General features: G+C 42.8%; 1 protein-coding gene across 6 annotated transcripts in view; it reads right to left on the bottom strand.

Annotated features, from left to right (window-relative positions):
- The window catches only part of DNAH8 (dynein axonemal heavy chain 8), a 411047-nt gene that overhangs the window by 242569 nt on the left and 149611 nt on the right, over nucleotides 1-18867 (bottom strand). For all 6 annotated transcript variants that reach the window (XM_077282008.1, XM_077282010.1, XM_077282011.1 and 3 more), the window contains 8 exons: nucleotides 15120-15239; nucleotides 14512-14650; nucleotides 14226-14413; nucleotides 12003-12083; nucleotides 11261-11377; nucleotides 6083-6202; nucleotides 2386-2527; nucleotides 503-582 (listed from right to left, as the gene is read on the bottom strand). In XM_077282008.1, coding sequence (XP_077138123.1) covers nucleotides 503-582; nucleotides 2386-2527; nucleotides 6083-6202; nucleotides 11261-11377; nucleotides 12003-12083; nucleotides 14226-14413; nucleotides 14512-14650; nucleotides 15120-15239 — 987 coding nt within the window. The remainder of the gene's footprint in view (nucleotides 1-502; nucleotides 583-2385; nucleotides 2528-6082; nucleotides 6203-11260; nucleotides 11378-12002; nucleotides 12084-14225; nucleotides 14414-14511; nucleotides 14651-15119; nucleotides 15240-18867) is intronic.

Here is an 18867-nt window from a genome sequence, read left to right as displayed (position 1 = left end):
TACATTTACCTGCAGGATTTTTTTATGCATCTTGTCTTAAAAGGTTTTATATGCATACGTTAAGTGTTTGCCACATATTTTATGTACCAAAAAACAGTGATGACAGGAAAAATACTGCATAAATATGTACATTTTTGAGACATTTTTTGTGTGTTTTTTTTTCACATTCATTTAAATAGGTAAAAATGCTGCAAAGTCCTGAAATAATTAACACTGCAGATTTCAAATAACGCTTTGATGGTTAATATCCACAAGAAGAAAAAAAAAGCAGCAGCATGTGCAGGAGATTTCAGAAGTCTCCTTTTTTCTGGTACTGTAATGAGTAGCGATTTTTGCCCATGCAAAAAATGCAACGTGTGAACAAACCCAGAGGGATTGCTTTTGTTTAGGAATTCTGATTTATAGTGTACAATTATAAGGTTGATTATCTCCCAAACACATAACTCTTTACTACAAAACAACCTCCATATTTCTGCATGTTCAATATTTACTGGTGTCGTACCTTATTGAATTCTACATCCTTCATCTGTTCCTCCACGACCTCTTCTTGTTCATCAACGTCGGTAAATGCAACACGTCTAGCTAAAAAACAGCGACAAGAGACCTATCAGGATCTCCGTAATATAACCCGAGACCTCAGAATTGCAGGGTTGCATCTCCGTTCACTGAAGAATCTTTCTTAGGGCTCATTCAGATGTCCATTTTTTTCATGTACGAGTTCAATCTGTGCTTTTCGCGGATAACACTCGTACCTATGACAATCTATTGGGCTGTTCAAATACCCACTTTTTTTGTGGACCGAGAAGTCTGTGCAAAAACACGAAACCATATCCAATAGTGATCCAACTATCTGATCAAAATTGACAATGCGGTCTATGGGTCCGCAAAAAACATCAGCAGCAGAGAATTTTTTTTTTTTTTTTTTTTTTTTCAATCTCATCGGAGAAAAATTGATGAAACTCAGACCAAACTAGGATAAATCTGTGATAAAACTCAGAACAAAATCACTGCTGAACCTAAGACCATTTATCTCATGTGTGAAAAAAAAAATCAGACTTCTGAATGAGAACGTCCACCCAATATGTAAAGGAGACATGTATCAGTAAATCAACCTTTAGAGCAGCAGGGTTTGGTAATTACTGTAGTTTTCTTTTAACTATGGAAATTTTTTGATTTATACCCATGGTCATGTCTTGTAGTCACATTTCCAAAAATGACAATAGGACGTGCAGCCATATTGGTTGTCACTTTTGAAGCTGGTAATACTATAGGAAAGGAAAAGTTAAAGGAAAGTAGTTAAAACGTAGCCATAAATCATATAGGATAAAATAATTGGCAGAATGCGCACATATTAAAAAAACATAATGCTTACATGTTTCGGGAAGAAAAACGCTTAATCAGCTACATTTTTCTACCCAAGAAGAATACATTTAAGATTAACGTTTAAGATGAAATGCTACGTTTTATCTCCTTTCCTTTGGTGCCGGAGAACATCCCGTTATGGGCCATTGAGAGACAAGTAATATGGCTGCATTTCTTTTTATCACCTGTGCAAAAAAGGGCTACTGTAACAAAAACACAGAATAATGTTATATCCTTGTAAGTGACAAGGATGTTACTACCAAACTGCAGATGAAAACCTAACCTGTCACTGACTAATATCTGCCACCGGGTCAATATCCAAATTCACTAATAACTCAAATGTCCAGGATCAGGTATTAACAGTTTCACAAGTGTAAACTGGTAATACAATTTATATTATTTATCAAATAATTCTTGCTATGTTTAGGCCATGTTCACACAATGCACCTAGAATATATTTTATTTCCACCATGTTTTTTTTTTTTTAGAAACACAGGAAAAAAGGAAACCATCTTTTTGCGATTTTGGAAATTTGCAGCAAAAAATGCAGTATAATTTCATCATGTGAACATGGCCTTATTGTTATCTTGCTCACTACAACGGATGACTCCCGCTCATCCTCTGAATGTATCTGGCTTTACATTATCCACTGTAGATAGTAAGCCCTCGTGGGCAGCGTCGGACCCTCCTTGTTTCGACCTTTCTTTGTCTTGCTAAATGACTGCAAGACAAAAGTGGCTCGGTGAATAAAACATTGACATTTTGGGTCCATGGTCAGGAAACTCTCAAGAGCTCAGTCCCATTGGGAACCTGCGAGTTGAAATACAGAAACAATGAGCTGATGGGAGTTTAGAAAGTTACTGTAATTTGGATTTATAAATAATTCCATTGCATTATATTACTGATCCTGCACTGGTTTTCACGTACAGAACACTCACTATATTTGACTCTGCTCATATGTGACTTTCAATCATAAGTAAAAACGTTGTAAGTCTAAGCGCTGTTCTGTAGCAGAAGTCCTACCTTTACTTTTGCTCACTTTCTCCATCTTTGTTGGGTGTTTTGGGACGTGCACAGCATGAAAAGTGCCAATGATGTCCTTCACAGCTCGCTCTATCAGTTCACTTCTGTGGTTCAAATATTTTGCCATTTCTTTAGTGTAAATCTGAACATAATGAACATCCACAGTTATGGTCATCGCTTCTGCACAGGAGAACCTGTGGCCATGCCGCTTACATCTTGTGATGTATACCTCTCCATGCAGCAGCACAGAGCACACTGTCAGCTTATATCACATTCTACTGATTTTTCTATAAACTCTCCGCTGCTGTCTAATTTCTTGGGTATTTTTTTATTTTACTAAAGATGTTACACAGGCGTTACACAAGTCCTGTATATCAAGTTCAAACAATGTAGAATTGTGTAAGAATCAAGCATCTTCCACATTGGCCAAGGAGCGGTCAGAGCAGATTGTCAGTGAGCGGCAATTCATGGAAACCAGAATCGTAACAATACGAGGTGATGTAAGATGTCAGGACATCACGCTCTGTCATGGAACAAGGTAACTTACAAATTAGCATCTTCCCTCTTACCAGCAAAAAGTATTACTGGAAATCACCAATTGTTACCCAAGTGTTTGTCTCTTATGGTTACACCCCACATCCATTCCCCAGTTCAGACTCTGCCCTTTGTGACAAGTTATTTCTCATTAATAGAACTGGGAGATGCAAGAGCACTGGGGCGCTGACACTAGGAGGCTGACACTAGGAGGCTGACACGTGGAGGCTGACACCAGGAGGCTGACACTAGGAGGCTGGCACCAGGAGGCTGACACTAGAAGGCTGACACCAGGAGGCTGACACCAGGAGGCTGACACGTGGAGGCTGACATTAGGAGGCTGACACTAGGAGCCTGACACTAGGAGGCTGACACCAGGAGGCTGACACTAGAAGGCTGACACCAGGAGGCTGACACCAGGAGGCTGACATTAGGAGGCTGACACCAGGAGGCTGACACTAGGAGCCTGACACTAGGAGCCTGACACTAGGAGGCTGACACCAGGAGGCTGACACCAGAAGGCTGACATTAGGAGGCTGACACCAGGAGGCTGACACCAGAAGGCTGACACGTGGAGGCTGACACTAGGAGGCTGACATGTGGAGGCTGACATGTGGAGGCTGACACGTGGAGGCTGACACGTGGAGGCTGACACTAGGAGGTTGACACTAGGAGGCTGACACGTGGAGGTTGACTCTAGGAGGCTGACACTTGAAGGCTGACACTTGAAGGCTGACGCTTGGAGGGTGACACTAGGAGGTTGACTCTAGGAGGCTGACACTAGGAGGTTGACACTAGGAGGCTGACACGTGGAGGTTGACTCTAGGAGGCTGACACCAGGAGGCTGACACTTGAAGGCTGACGCTTGGAGGGTGACACTAGGAGGGTGACACTAGGAGGGTGACACTAGGAGGTTGACTCTAGGAGGCTGACACCAGGAGGCTGACACTTGAAGGCTGACGCTTGGAGGCTGACGCTTGGAGGGTGACACTAGGAGGGTGACACTAGGAGGGTGACACTAGGAGGTTGACTCTAGGAGGCTGACACTAGGAGGCTGACACTAGGAGGTTAAGGCCCCTTTCACACATCAGTTTTTTGCCATCAGTCGCAATCCGTCAAATTTTGAAAAAAATCGGATCCGGCGACTGATGCCGCCGGATCTGTTTTTTTCTCATAGACTTGTATTAGCGACAGATTGCGACGGATGGCCTCACGTTTTATCCGTCGTTCGTGGGATCCGTTGAAAATTGTCTGTCCGGCGGCCGGAGACAACGGACAAGGTAATGTTTTTTGTGTCCGTCGAAAAACCATCGTTTGCTAGAATGGAAGCCTACGGCGCCAGATCCGTCAAATGATGGAATCCGGCTACGGATTCCATTTTTTTAAACTGAGAATGCTCCAATCCAATTATCCAGCCCCCCTAGTCGGATCCGTCCGGAAAAAGGATCCGTCACATCAGTTTTTCACAATCTGCGACGGATCCGTCGAGCCAACGGATTGTGACTGACGGCAAAAAACTGATGTGTGAAAGGGGCCTAACACTGTGAAATAGTGCTAGCTCTCTCTGGTGCGCTTTTCCCAATCCTCAGGCAGGAGGCAGCTCAGTTCAGGTTATACAGTTTAGCCTAGAGCCCATAAAAGTTGGACATGACCTGTTTTAGGTCTGCTGAACTATTTGTTTTTTTATATAAATGTTCCTGGTGGAGCAGACGTCTTTTACCTTATGCTCACCATCCTAGAGAATGCACAGTATATACCTGCTGTGGACAGCCTGTCATCATAGTTCACCCATCCCACCCAACTACTGCAATAGAGGAGTGTCGGTGATCAACTATCGGCTCCCTCCCATAACTTTCCATTGGCTTGCTAGGGTCTATCCAATGGGGGTCTCCCTCCTCTATATTCCCTCGGGCCATCCTTCCCCCAAGCTCCCTTTTTTACGGCCACTTTGGTCTTGTCCTGTACTTTCTTACTGATTTTCTGTGGCTTGCTTCTGGAGCTCCAGGGCTCTGTTTCGCTCAGTTCCAGTGGTGTTTTCAGCTGTTATAGAGCCCCCAAAATTGCCATCTCTCCCCCCGGACTGAAAGCCTCTCTTTTTTCCAGCCTCCAGCCCACCTCTGTCAGCTTCCACACCGAGGGCACTGCCAGACAGCCTCATTGAGACCCCAACTTTACTCACATTTGTTCGGTCTATAGGATGACCTGGTGCCCCCTTTGACCTCTTATACATAGTTCAGGGATGATGGTCAGAGAGCGGACTTTTTCTCACCTGAAGTGTTTTTTGTGCTTTTTACTTTGGGAAGGGCTTATCTTCCCCTGCTCCAGGTTGTGTCTTCACTTTTGCAGATTCCCTTGCTGCCTCTCTTCATTACCCTGGCACTTTCCTTTCCATAAGCCTCTTCCAGATGGAAGATCCAGTGGCCTTCTGATACCAGCACCATTTGCAGGACACAGATCCGTGGCTTTATAGTAATGGTAGGCTCTCTTCTGTGCCTATCTTCATATTTTCCAGGCGCCATGTCCTCTTCCTGGGGAGGCAGGCTGCCTGTGCAATGGTTCCTTATGTCATTTCTTCACAAACATCTGTCATCCTTCTACGTCCAGTGCCTGGACCCTCTGCACGTGCACCAGGTAACCAGGCCAAACTCTCCCAATCTATGGTTGATTCTCTACAATGTTTGCCAGCAGAGCTTGCCCCTCAGTGTTTACTTGCTCAAGTGGATCCCACAACTTTCTCGGACACAGAACTTGAGGATCCCGGACGACAAGACAGCGTCACAATAACAATTGCACCTGTGTTGTAGTAATCCAGTACAACACGGAGAAATGAAGCTTTGAAGCTGCATGTAAATTAGCCTAAATGTGCATTGGGGGGTGTCTCACACACTGGATTATCACAGGACACGACTCCTTTCTATTGCTCTGAGACCGCTGCAACCACTCCATTACTTTCATAAGTGAAAACATCCTGACACGGTCCCTTTAATGTTATTTCAGTTATTGGCCACCTCTAAACAGAAATGATCAATACGTTATTGGTCTAAGATTCTCCAGAAAGGGATCAGGACGTATCCGTTGTCCTGTACATGTGCAGCACATGTCTGTGCCGATACACGGCATAGAGGATGATATTTACACTGACAGATTCATCTGTGCACATTACCTCATTACTAGCAAGCAGATTTTCTACTGTGTCCGGTCCGTCATCGGGAAGAACGATGAGTAAGGTCTCTGCGATATCCTTCAGGAGAACATCGATGCGAAGTCTATGGATGTCATTCACCTGTGGAGATTAGAAATGGATAGGTTCACATATTGCGGCTGCGCTGTGATTAACTGCTGCAACCGAGACGAAAAAACATAAGATTTTCAGTGACTTGCATATTTACCGCAAATGTAACAATAAAATGTACTGTTACAAGGTATGAGCGTGGCCTTAGGACGCACAAGAAGCAAAATCACATCATATTCCTAGCCTTTTATTAATTGAAAACAAATGTACAGTTGAAACCTGAAGTTTCCATGCACGATACAAAAAGACACATCTGCAGGTTTTTCTCAATGTCTTTAATGAAATCAGAATAAACCTTTCCCGTTTTAGGCCAATTAGAATTACCATACTTATTAATATTTGCCAAATGCTTGAATCATGAGAGCGAGAGAATGTTTTAAGGCATTTTTATTACTTACTACAAAGTCAAAAGATTCCATACACTAAGATTACTATGCCTATAAACAATTCTGGACTGCCCATATGATGATGTCATGTGTTTGGAAGCTGCTGGTCGTTTTTTTGGCAACATCTCAGTTAGAGACACACCTGTGGATGTATTTTAATGCACACCTGAAACACACTGCTTGTTTGTGTAACATCATGGGAAAGTCTCAAGAAATCAGCCAAGATATCAGGAAGAGAATTGTGGACTTGCACAAGTCTGGCTCATACTTGGGTACAATTTCAAGATACCTGAAGGTGCCTTGTTCATCTGTACAATCAAGATGGGAGTGTCCACCCATCATACCGCTCAGGAAGGAGATGGGTTCTGTGTCCCAGAGATGAACGTGCTTTGATACCACATGTGCATATCAACCCAAGGACAAAAGCAAAAGACCTTGTGAAGATGATGGCAGAAGCTGGTAAGATTGTGTCAATGTCCACAGTGTAACGAGTACTGTATCAACATGGGCTGAAAGGCCACTCTGCCAGGAAGAAGCCAATACTCCAAAAGAGACATAAAAAGCCAGATTAAAGTTTGCAAATGCACACAGGAACAAAGACTTTAATTTTTGGATTCATGTCCTGTGGTCTGATTAAACTAAAATTGAACTTTTTGGGCATAATGATCATCGTTACGTTTGGAGGAAAAAGGGATAAGCTTGGAAGCCTAAGAACACCATTCTCACTGTGAAACACGGGGGTGGCAGCATCATGTTATTGTTTTGCTGCAGGAGGGACTGGCGAACTTCACAAAATAGATGGCATCATGAGAAAAGAAGATTATGTGGCAATACTGAAGCAACATCTCAAGACATCAGCCAGGAACATAAAGCTGGGCATAAATGGCTCTTCCAAATGGACAATGACCAGAAGCATACTGTCAAAATGGTAACAAAGTGGCTTCTGGATAATATGTCAATGCTTTATAGCGGCCATCACAAAGCCCTGATCTCAATCCTATTGAAAATTTATGGGCAAAGCTGAAAAGTCCGGTGCGAGCAAGGGACCTACAAACTGGCATCAGTTACACCAGTGCTGTCAGGAGGAGTGGGCCCAAATTCCGACCATCTATTGTGAGAAGACTGTGGAGGGAGATCCCAAACGTCTAACCCAAGTCATTCAGTGTAAGGGCAATGGGACAAAATACTAGTGAAATGGATGGAAACTTCTGACTTTCCAGTAAGTAATAAAATGCCTTAAACATTCTCTCTCTCTCTCTCTCATTATTCTGGCATTTGGCAAATAGTAATAATTACGGTAGTCCTAATTGTCCTAAAACGGGAAAGGTTTATTCTGATTTCTTGTCAGATATTGAGAAAAACCTGCAGATGTGTCTTTATATATAGTGGATGGAAACTTCTGGTTTCAGCTGTATCTGTAACAAAATATTTTAGTTTTACAGTTACTTAGCTAAAAAGATCAGATGTGATATAACCGGAGACATAAATCATTAATATAACTATAGAGAAGACACATCCAGGCCAGTGCAGGGAGATGTGCATGGAGTGCAGAAACTGGTACTCTGCGCAACTTCCAGATCGGCAGAAAAAAAAGCTGACTCCGTTTTCTGCAGGTTTACCAATGACAGGAATTTATGGTGGGTAAACTTTTCTCTTTGTTTTACCAACACTCATTAATGAGACCAGCTGTGTACAGAGTCTAAGGCTGGCATCACACTAGCGAGTTTTACAGACGTATGAGCGCAGAAAATACGTCCGTAAAATACGCATTACACAAGTCCCAATGAATCTCTATGGGACTGCTCCTATCAGCCGTATATTACGCATCCGTAATATACGATATTGTACGGGTGTAGAAAATCGCAGCACGCTGTGTTTGTCAGCGTATTGCGCAAAAAATACGCCAATGCAAGTCTATGGGGACGAGAAAATTACGGATTACACACGGACCATGCGTGTGACTTGCGAGAAATATGCACCAGTGTTCTATAGAAAAGCCGGCAATTCAGTGCGGTGTACAGTAAAATCACACTGACAGAATAGAACAGAATAGGTAGAATAAATGTGTACACATAGACTAGGTATATATATATATGTGTCAGTGAGATATATATATATATATATATATATATATATTTAATTCAGCGCTAGATAGCAGAAAAGCCGGTAATTCAATTTCTGAAAAGTTCCCACGGTCGTGTTCATATGAGTTCATCAAGCAGGGGGCGCATCACCGCGACTTGAGGTAACTATAGGACATTCCCCTGCATTCCATTCATTCACCAAATTTTACAGACAGGAGCACAGCTGCATTAGCAGAGCTCCTGGGTGTAAAATGTTTTAACCCCTTCAGATGGATTTACAGCGTGGGACAAGACAGATCGACGGAAGGTATGGAATATTGTTGTTTGTTTTGTTCAATTTTATTTCAGGTGACAAGGGTCTTCAGGTGGATTGAGAGTATAATAACATATTAAAACACCCTGTGTCTTTATTTCATTAAAATACTTTTTAATAATGTGTGTGTGTTTTATTAACCATTTCATACTATTGGATTAATAATGGATAGGTGTCATAATTGACGCCTCTCCATTATTAACCTTGCTTAATGTCACCTTACAATAGCAAGTAATGAATTAACCCTTCATTACCCCATATCCCACCGCTACACGGGAGTGGGAAGAGAGAGGCTAAGTGCCAGAACAGGCGCATCTTCCAGATGTGCCTTTTCTGGGGTGGCTGGCGGCAGATGTTTTTAGCCAGGGGGGTCCTATAACCATGGTCCCTCTCTAGGCTATTAATATCTGCCCTCAGTCACTGGCTTTCCCACTCTGGCGGAGAAAATTGCGCGGGAGCCCACGCCAATTTCTCCGGGATTTAACCCTTTAATTTAATAGCTAGAGCTTCAAAAAATTACACAGAGACACTTGTTACATTAGTAAAGAGGAACATGTAATAAATGTAGGGATATGAGATGGTTTACTGTATGTAATCCATGTCTCATATCCTGTCGGGTTTGTGAAGGAGATAGGAAAAGCCGGCAATTGAATTACCGGCTTTTATGCTATCTTGCGCTGAATTAAATATAAATATATATATATGTGTCTCACTGATATATATATATATATATATATATATATAGACTGTATATATGTTTTAGGAATATTTTAGCCGATGGATCCATGATTTGTCCATTTTCCAAGCCTGCGCAAAAAAAATCGCCGTACGGAAGCGATACGAATGACACACGGATACATTTGTATGTAAAAATCGCATCCTCGCATTGAATACGGAACAGTGTTTTGGGAAAATTACTGCGTATTACGGCCATAAAATACGGACCGTATTTCCCTACGCTGAGTGTGATGCCAGCCTAAGGCTTGATTCACACATCCGTGACACACATATCAGTATCTCGAAAACCACTCAGGCCCATAGAATACAACTGTTGTATTCACACGTCTGTTAAAATCAAGGATCCAGGAGTGTGATCCATGAGACTCAGCCGAGTTCTTATCCTGATGGTATTTGTGTATCAGACTCGACCATTCAAGTCTATGGGGAGACACAGACACAAGTACAAAGCCTTCCTATTAGTTTCCATATTGTACTTTACAGATCTGCTGCTTTGTGTAAACTTGAATAAAACAAGAACTTGAAAGTGTTTTTTTTATTGGCTGGAAGCGAACACAAGAGAGAAAAATGGAAGCAAATAGGAAGCAGCTAGGATGAGATCTGAGATAAAAATTGGTCCGTTTCTCTTGGCTGGTAAGACAGAGACGTATGACTCTGGTCTTACTGGTACACAGCTCTCTCCCGAAGGGACAAAAAACGGCTCCCCAGCGACACCTGTTCTCTCCACCAGGTGGCACTGGCAAGAAAACAAATCCATGCATAGGAAAGAAAACTATTGAGCGTTCACATTGCACATACACCTTCAGTATGCGCAGTGTCAATAGAACGGAGCCAGCAGCCCTGTAATGGAGAATTCTGGGAGGTTGTATAGGAGTAGAGTACAATACACTGCAGCACTGCAACTGGTGAAGATGGGGAGAAACAATAGGACTATTTATTCACTTATATGCAACACTCCAGGCCAGCTCACTGTACATTGTGAATATGTGTATACACACACATTATATATATATATATATATATATATATATATATATATATATATATATATATATATATATATATATATATATATATATATATACATACACACACACACGTACACATGCACTGACATATTAATACAGTAAAGAAATATATCTTGGTACCGTGTTAGCCAGTAGATAGAAAAATATTTAGAATTGAGAGTCCTCAGTGGATGAGAACCTTTTAATGGCTAACTGAAAAGATGGTAACAAATTGCAAGCTTTCGAGACTACACAGGTCTCTTCATCAGGCAAAGACTAAAACAAATTCTGAAGAATCACATATTTGTTGTGCATAAATATGTGATTCTTCAGAATTTGTTTTAGTCTTTGCCTGATGAAGAGACCTGTGTAGTCTCGAAAGCTTGCAATTTGTTACCATCTTTTCAGTTAGCCATTAAAAGGTATCAACCACTGAGGACTCTCAATTCTAAATATTAATACAGTGTAATTTCAGCTATCTTTATGTAACGTGTCATTATTTATCTTATCCTTTTTATTACCTTATTTAAAACCTTGCTGACCACTTGAAGATTTGCATCTAAAGCTTCAAAGAAGTGCTCAAGGGAAACAGACGACCATGTGAAAGCTGTGAGGCCCTTATGTAAAGTGCACTCGATCTATAAAATATTTTACAGAAAAACAGTCAGTTTTTAATTCACTGTATGAGGCAAAGCATGTTGGCAGCTCTGTCTACAACATCAGACATAGAATCCAAACAGGAGGGTCCGGAAGTACAAGACCCTGAACACCTGAGCTCCCTCCAGAGCAGAAATGATTATGACCTGGGTTTTCTGTGAACATGTTACGTGACACCGCTTATTCCTGGTTGGTAACCAGGGGATATTTTTTGTAATTAATGTTCGTTAGTAAAATTAGCTATCTGCAGCTGCCCGCTGTTTTCTTAAGTATAGAGGTGATAGGTTCTTTAAGGAATGTGGCGGTCAGGCCTTGTGGGGGCATCACAACCACGGAGCAGATCTCCTACACCTCTTACTGCTCCAGCGATTGTTCCCTCCTCATGCTGACGCTTTCCATCACTCGACTTATTTCTTGCGTTATCCCTAAGTCTTTTGTGTATAAATATGTGATTCTTCAGATGTCGTGTATATTATGTCTGACGCCTGATGAAGAGGATATGTCATCCTCTTCCAGGGAGCTAATAAAAGGTAACAATTACTGTGGACTCTGCTGTTTCTATCTGCTGGATAGACAGTAACTATATTAATCATCCCTCCTCCTCACCTTTCTTAATTTATCAGATAACAAATCTGAAAACACAGGGAGGATCTGATCACAAAGAGTCTGGTACGTCTTCATTAACTTCTGTTTGTATAACGGAAAGAAGAGATGAAGTGTTACTTTACTATTGCTTACATTAAAAGATTATTTGTGTACAATAATGTAATATGATAATAATGTCAGAGTTTATTTACTGTGACTCTTATATAGCAGAGTAATAAGAAGCCACAAATGCAGCCTCCAAAGGTTCAAGGGTATTTTTCTATGGACGGTGTATGATGTGAAGTAAGTCTTCTCAAACTTTCTCCTGTGGCTGCACCCCATGGCCTAAGGCCTCTTTCACAAGTACCGGAGGCAATGACACACATAGCCTCATTCGAGGGAATGGGTCTGTGCACATGTGTTTTTGCACGGACCGTGTGACCCACATGTATACATGTCCACTTTTTACTGTCAGCAAGGACCGCAAACTGTCCCGCACACGTGCACATGGAGAACACACATGGCGCCGGGTGCTGAAGACGGCTCTCATCATTCTCCCCTCCTCTGCCAGCGATCAGCGCGATAAGGGGAAAATGATGAGAGTTATATTCAACTGATAACAGAGACAGCAGGAGTCACCTGATGGGACTATTACTCCCATCAGCCTACACCTGCTGTCACTAATAACAGTGACAGCAGGAGCGGCTGATGGGAGTATTCATCAGCCGGCGCCTACGCTGTAAATAAATAAATATTTGAAAAACCCGGCATGGGTTCACCTCTATTTTCTATAACCAGCCAGGCAAAACTTGGGTAACCCAGACAAAAAACAAAGCTTATGGCAACATGTTGGCTCAGTGGTTAGCATTATGTACGGTGGCTCAATAGTTAGCACTGTTGTCTTTAAGTGCCGGGGTCCTGGGTTCAAATCCCACCAAGGACAACATCTGTGAAGAGTCTGTATGTTCTCCCTGTTTTTGGCCGGTTTCACACGTCAGTGGCTCCGGTACGTGAGGTGACAGTTTCCTCACGTACCGGAGACACTGACACACGTAGACCCATAAAAATCAATGCATCTGTTCAGATGTCATTGATTTTTTGCGGACCGTGTCTCCGTGTGCCAAACACGGAGACATGTCAGTGTTCGTGGGAGCGCACGTATTACACGGACCCAATAGAGTCAATGGGTCCGTGTAAAACACGGACCTCACACGGACGTTCTCCGTCTGGGGTCCGTGTGCGTGCAGGAGACAGCGCTTACAGTAAGCGCTGTCCCCCCCACATGGTGCTGAAGCCGCGATTCATATGTTCCCTGCAGCAGCGTTTGCTGCAGAGAAAATATGAATAATAGTGTTTAAAATAAATATCTATGTGTCCGCCGCCCCCCCACCCCCTGTGCGCCCCCCCCGCTGTCCTGAAAATACTCACCCGCTCCCACGTTGGCTGTCACTCCTTCCTCTCTGCCCCGCGCCTCCTACTGTATGCGGTCACGTGGGGCCGATCATTTACAATCATGAATAGTCGGCTCCGCCCCTATGGGAGGTGGAGCCACATATTCATGACTGTAAATGATCGGCCCCACGTGACCGCATACACTAGAAGCCGCGGCCAGACCAGGAAGCAGCGAGGGAGGCGGGTAAGTATTTTCAGAACAGCGGGGGGGGGCGCACAGGGGGTGGGGTGGCGGCGGACACATAGATCTTTATTTTAAACACTATTCTTCATATTTTCTCTGCAGCAAACGCTGCTGCAGGGAACATATGAATCGTGGCTTCAGCGCGATGCAGGGTACCAGACGCGTGGGTACCACACGCTCCGTGTGGTACCCACTCGCCATACGGGCGGCACACGTGTGCCGCACGTATGGCCTACGTGAGTTCCCAGGCACACGGACACGGATAACTCCGGTACCGATTTATTCCGGTACCGGAATTATCTGGACGTGTGGGACAGCCCTTTGTGTGGGTTTCTTCTGAGTTCTCAGATTTACTCTCACTTCAAAGACTGATAGGGATTGTAGATTGTGAGTCCCAATGGGGACAGCGATGATGTCTGTAAAGGGATGTGGAATTAATGGCGCTAAATAAGTGAGTCAAATAAATAAATATGCCAAATCTGCTTGGATCTAATTACATGCAATTTTGGTTGTTTGAGCATGGCGTCATGGTTGCACCTTCTTGTCTTCAGACAGAAGGTTTTACTACAGGTGAGTGCAACCAATTATACATCATTTACATCACTTACTTCCAGCTGGAGATGATTTGAGTTCAGCTCTGCTTCTATTTTAAGAAATACTTCTGCTTCCTCTGGAACATCTAAACCCATCTTTATCATGCATTTTATTTCTTGGAAAAGCTCTAGAAACTTAGGATCAAAATTAATGAAGACCTGCTTGGTCTCAGGATGGCGAACCAAAAGCTTTGCCTGCAGGGCTGAACAAAATAAAGACATTAGACATATACTGAATAGCTGGAACAACAGATGTCTTCTGCCTACAGGCAGCCCGGACTCCTGTAATAAGCTCACTTACCAACTTGAAGGTCGCTGAAGATGCCCTCATACCAAGCTCGGTGGTGCAAGACCTCAAACTCCACCAGTACCTGACCAATGTTATTATGAAGCTGCACCGTGGCTTTACCCTCCGGGCTTGTCAAGATGTCAGAATTATTCTTGAAAGAGGAAAATATTTAAAAAAAGCCCTGCATTTGGAACATTTTCAGCACCACAACAATTTCTCATTTTACATACAAGTTTATAGTTGTAAAACCTTTTGCCATTTTTTGTACAGCTATAGTTGGCATAGAAAGTTAAGGGTCGTCCTTTTTCATCCAATTTTAGCCCATGAGCAAAGTGATGTATAAAATAATATACTGAGCCTTACTTACCCTCCCTAGGTCCAGCGCTGCCTCTCTGCCGCTGCTCTGGTCTTTGTTGATCGGCTGCAATCCTGACATCTTATCGACAGCACTGCAGCCAATCGCTTAGCTCAGTGGCTCTTCTGATGCAGACAACCCCATAACAGCAATGAATATAGAGGCACGCAGAGGTGCAGATCATAACTTAATCATTAGCACTGAAGCCTGGTGATGGCGCCATATGCAGCTGACAGCATAATGAAATATTGAATGTGAATCCTACCTTCAGATAAGTGATGGGCTCATTTATCTTTCTGAACAGCTCTCTCGACCATCGGATCCGTCCGGCCACAGGGGGCATGCTCCTGACAGTAGGGGGATCCTTCTTGTAAAGGTCATAGTGCTGAAGAAAGTAACACCGAGCTTATTCCATTGTAACCATATAGGCCTCGGTTCATTAACTGCATTTTGTTTAGTGACTTTTCTTTCTTTTTTTTTTTAAGGTATTCATTGCTATTTTTGCACCAATTTCCTCAAAATGGTCAAAAGTGGGTTGATAAACTTTATGCAATCTCAAACATACTCCTTGTTTGTATCTAAGGCTATGTACACACGATGCGGATTTGCTGCGAATCCACAGCGGATTTTTCCACTCAGAAACGCTGCAGATCCGCACTGTGATGTACAGTATAATGTTATTCTATGGGAAAAAAAAAAAGCTGTGCAGATGGTGCAGAAAAATCAGTGCGGAATTGCTGCGGATTTCAAAGAAGTGCATGTCACTTCTTTTGTGCGGATCTGCAGCATTTCTGCACCCCCCCCCATGTTAAAATTCCGCAGTGGCAAAAACCGCTGAAAATCCGCATCAATTCCGCACAAAATCCGCATAAAAACCGCGGCAAATCCGCCGCTGCGGATTCTGCCAGGAGATGCGGATTTTGTGCAGAAAATTCTGGACCTCTTTTCCTATATGTGCACATAGCCTTAATCTTTTTGCATCTTTTCAGGTCAAAAAGTTGCATAGCAGTCTGCATGTAAAGTGGAGGAGGTCAAGTGACAGAGTGATAACCCCTCAATAATTTCTAAGTGCTTTCTGCAAAACCAAGTTCATATATCAAATAGTAATACAAAATAAGGCAGAATGAAATAATAAAGCGTTGTCACAAATGCAGTAATAAATGGTTGCACATCCAACTGTTAGGCCGGCGTTACACTAGCGAGTTTTACGGACGTATGAGCGCAGAAAATACGTCCAGAAAATACGCATTACACAAGTCCCAATGATTCTCTATGGGGCAGCTCCTATCTGCCGTATATTACGCATCTGTAATATACGGTATGTTACAGGCGTAGAAAATCGCAGCATACTGCGTTTGTCAGCGTATTGCGCAAAAAATCCGCCAATGAAAGTCTATGGGTGCGAGAAAATTACAGATTACACACAGACCATGCGTGTGACTTGCGAGAAATACGCAGCGGTGTTCTCTAGAAAAGCCGGCAATGCAGTGCGGTGTACAGTAAAATCACACTGACAGAATAGAATAGGTAGAATAAATGTGTACACATAGAATAGGTATATATATATATATATATATATATATATATATATATATATATATATATATATATATAGATATATATATATATCAGTGAGACACATATACACTCACCGGCCACTTTATTAGGTACACCTGTCCAACTTCTTGTTAACACTTAATTTCTAATCAGCCAATCACATGGCGGCAACTCAGTGCATTTAGGCATGTAGACATGGTCAAGACAATCTCCTGCAGTTCAAACTGAGCATCAGTATGGGGAAGAAAGGTGATTTGAGTGCCTTTGAACGTGGCATGGTTGTTGGTGCCAGAAGGGCTGGTCTGAGTATTTCAGAAACTGCTGATCTACTGGGATTTTCACGCACAACCATCTCTAGGGTTTACAGAGAATGGTCCGAAAAAGAAAAAAAATCCAGTGAGCGGCAGTTCTGTGGGCGGAAATGCCTTGTTGATGCCAGAGGTCAGAGGAGAATGGGCAGACTGGTTCGAGCTGATAGAAAGGCAACAGTGACTCAAATCGCCACCCGTTACAACCAAGGTAGGCCTAAGAGCATCTCTGAACGCACAGTGCGTCGAACTTTGAGGCAGATGGGCTACAGCAGCAGAAGACCACACCGGGTACCACTCCTTTCAGCTAAGAACAGGAAACTGAGGCTACAATTTGTACAAGCTCATCGAAATTGGACAGTAGAAGATTGGAAAAACGTTGCTTGGTCTGATGAGTCTCGATTTCTGCTGCGACATTCGGATGGTAGGGTCAGAATTTGGCGTAAACAACATGAAAGCATGGATCCATCCTGCCTTGTATGGAGCATCTTTGGGATGTGCAGCCGACAAATCTGCGGCAACTGTGTGATGCCATCATGTCAATATGGACCAAAATCTCTGAGGAATGCTTCCAGCACCTTGTTGAATCTATGCCACGAAGAATTGAGGCAGTTCTGAAGGCAAAAGGGGGTCCAACCCGTTACTAGCATGGTGTACCTAATAAAGTGGCCGGTGAGTGTATATTCAGTGCTATATATCAGAAAAGCCGGTAATTCATTTGCTGACTTTTGCTTTCTCCTTCACAAACCCGACTGGATATGTGACATGGTTACATGCAGTAAACCATCTCATATACCTTCTTTTATTACATGTTCCTCTTTAATAATGTAAGAAGTGTCTCTGTGTAAAATTTGGGGCCTCTAGCTATTAAATTAAAGGGTTAAATCCCGGAAAAAATTGGAGTGGGCTCCTGCACAATTTTCTCCGCCAGAGTGGGAAAGCCAGTGACTGAGGGCAGATATTAATAGCCTAGAGAGGGTCCGTGGTTATAGGACCCCCCCGGCTAAAAAACATCTGCCCCCAGCCACCCCAGAAAAGGCACATCTGGAAGATGCGCCTATTCTGGCACTTAGCCCCTCTCTTCCCACTCCCGTGTAGCGGTGGGATATGGGGTAATGAAGGGTTAATGTCACCTTGCTATTGTAAGGTGACATTAAGCCAGTTTAATAATGGAGAGGCGTCAATTATGACACCTATCCATTACTAATCCAATAGTACAAAATGGTTAATAAAACACACACATTATTAAAAAGTATTTTAATGAAATAAAGACACATGGTGTTTTAATATTTTATTATACTCTTAATCCACCTGAAGACCCTTGTCACCTGAAATAGAGTTAAAAAAAAACAAACAACAATATTGCATACCTTCCGTCGTTCAGTCTTGTCCCACGCTGTAAATCCATCTGAAGAGGTTAAATCATTTTACACCCAGGAGCTCTGCTAATGCAGCTGTGCTCCTGACTGTAAAACTTGGTGAATGAATGGAATGCAGGAGAATGTACTGTAGTTACCTCGAGTCGCAGTGATGCACCCTCTCCTGGATGAACTCATATGAACTCGAGCCTGGGAAAATATTCTGAAAAGTTCCCAAGCTCGAGTTCATATGAGTTCATCCAGCAGGGGGCGCATCACCGCGACTCGAGGTAACTACAATACATTCCCCTGCATTCCATTCATTCACCAAGTTTTACAGGCAGGAGCACAGCCGCATTAGCAGAGCTCCTGGCTGTAAAATTATTTAACCCCTTCAGATGGATTTACAGCATGGGACAAGACTGTAATGACGGAAGGTATGGAATATTGTTTGTGTTTTTAACTTTATTTCAGGTGACAAGGGTCTTCAGGTGGATTAAGAGTATAATAAAATATTAAAACACCATGTGTCTTTATTTCATTAAAATACTTTTTAATAATGTGTGTGTGTTTTATTAACCATTTCGTACTATTGGATTAATAATGGATAGGTGTCATAATTGACGCCTCTCCATTATTAATCTGGCTTAATGTCACCTTACAATAGCAAGGTGACATTAACCCTTCATTACCCCATATCCCACCGCTACACTGGAGTGGGAAGAGAGAGGCTAAGTGCCAGAATAGGCGCATCTTACAGTTGTGCCTTTTCTGGGGTGGCTGGGGGCAG

This window comes from Ranitomeya variabilis, chromosome 2, assembly GCF_051348905.1.
Source record: "Ranitomeya variabilis isolate aRanVar5 chromosome 2, aRanVar5.hap1, whole genome shotgun sequence".
Classification (NCBI taxonomy): domain Eukaryota; kingdom Metazoa; phylum Chordata; class Amphibia; order Anura; family Dendrobatidae; genus Ranitomeya; species Ranitomeya variabilis.
Note: the sequence above shows the minus strand (reverse complement) of the source record. Positions and strands in the feature narration are given on the sequence as shown.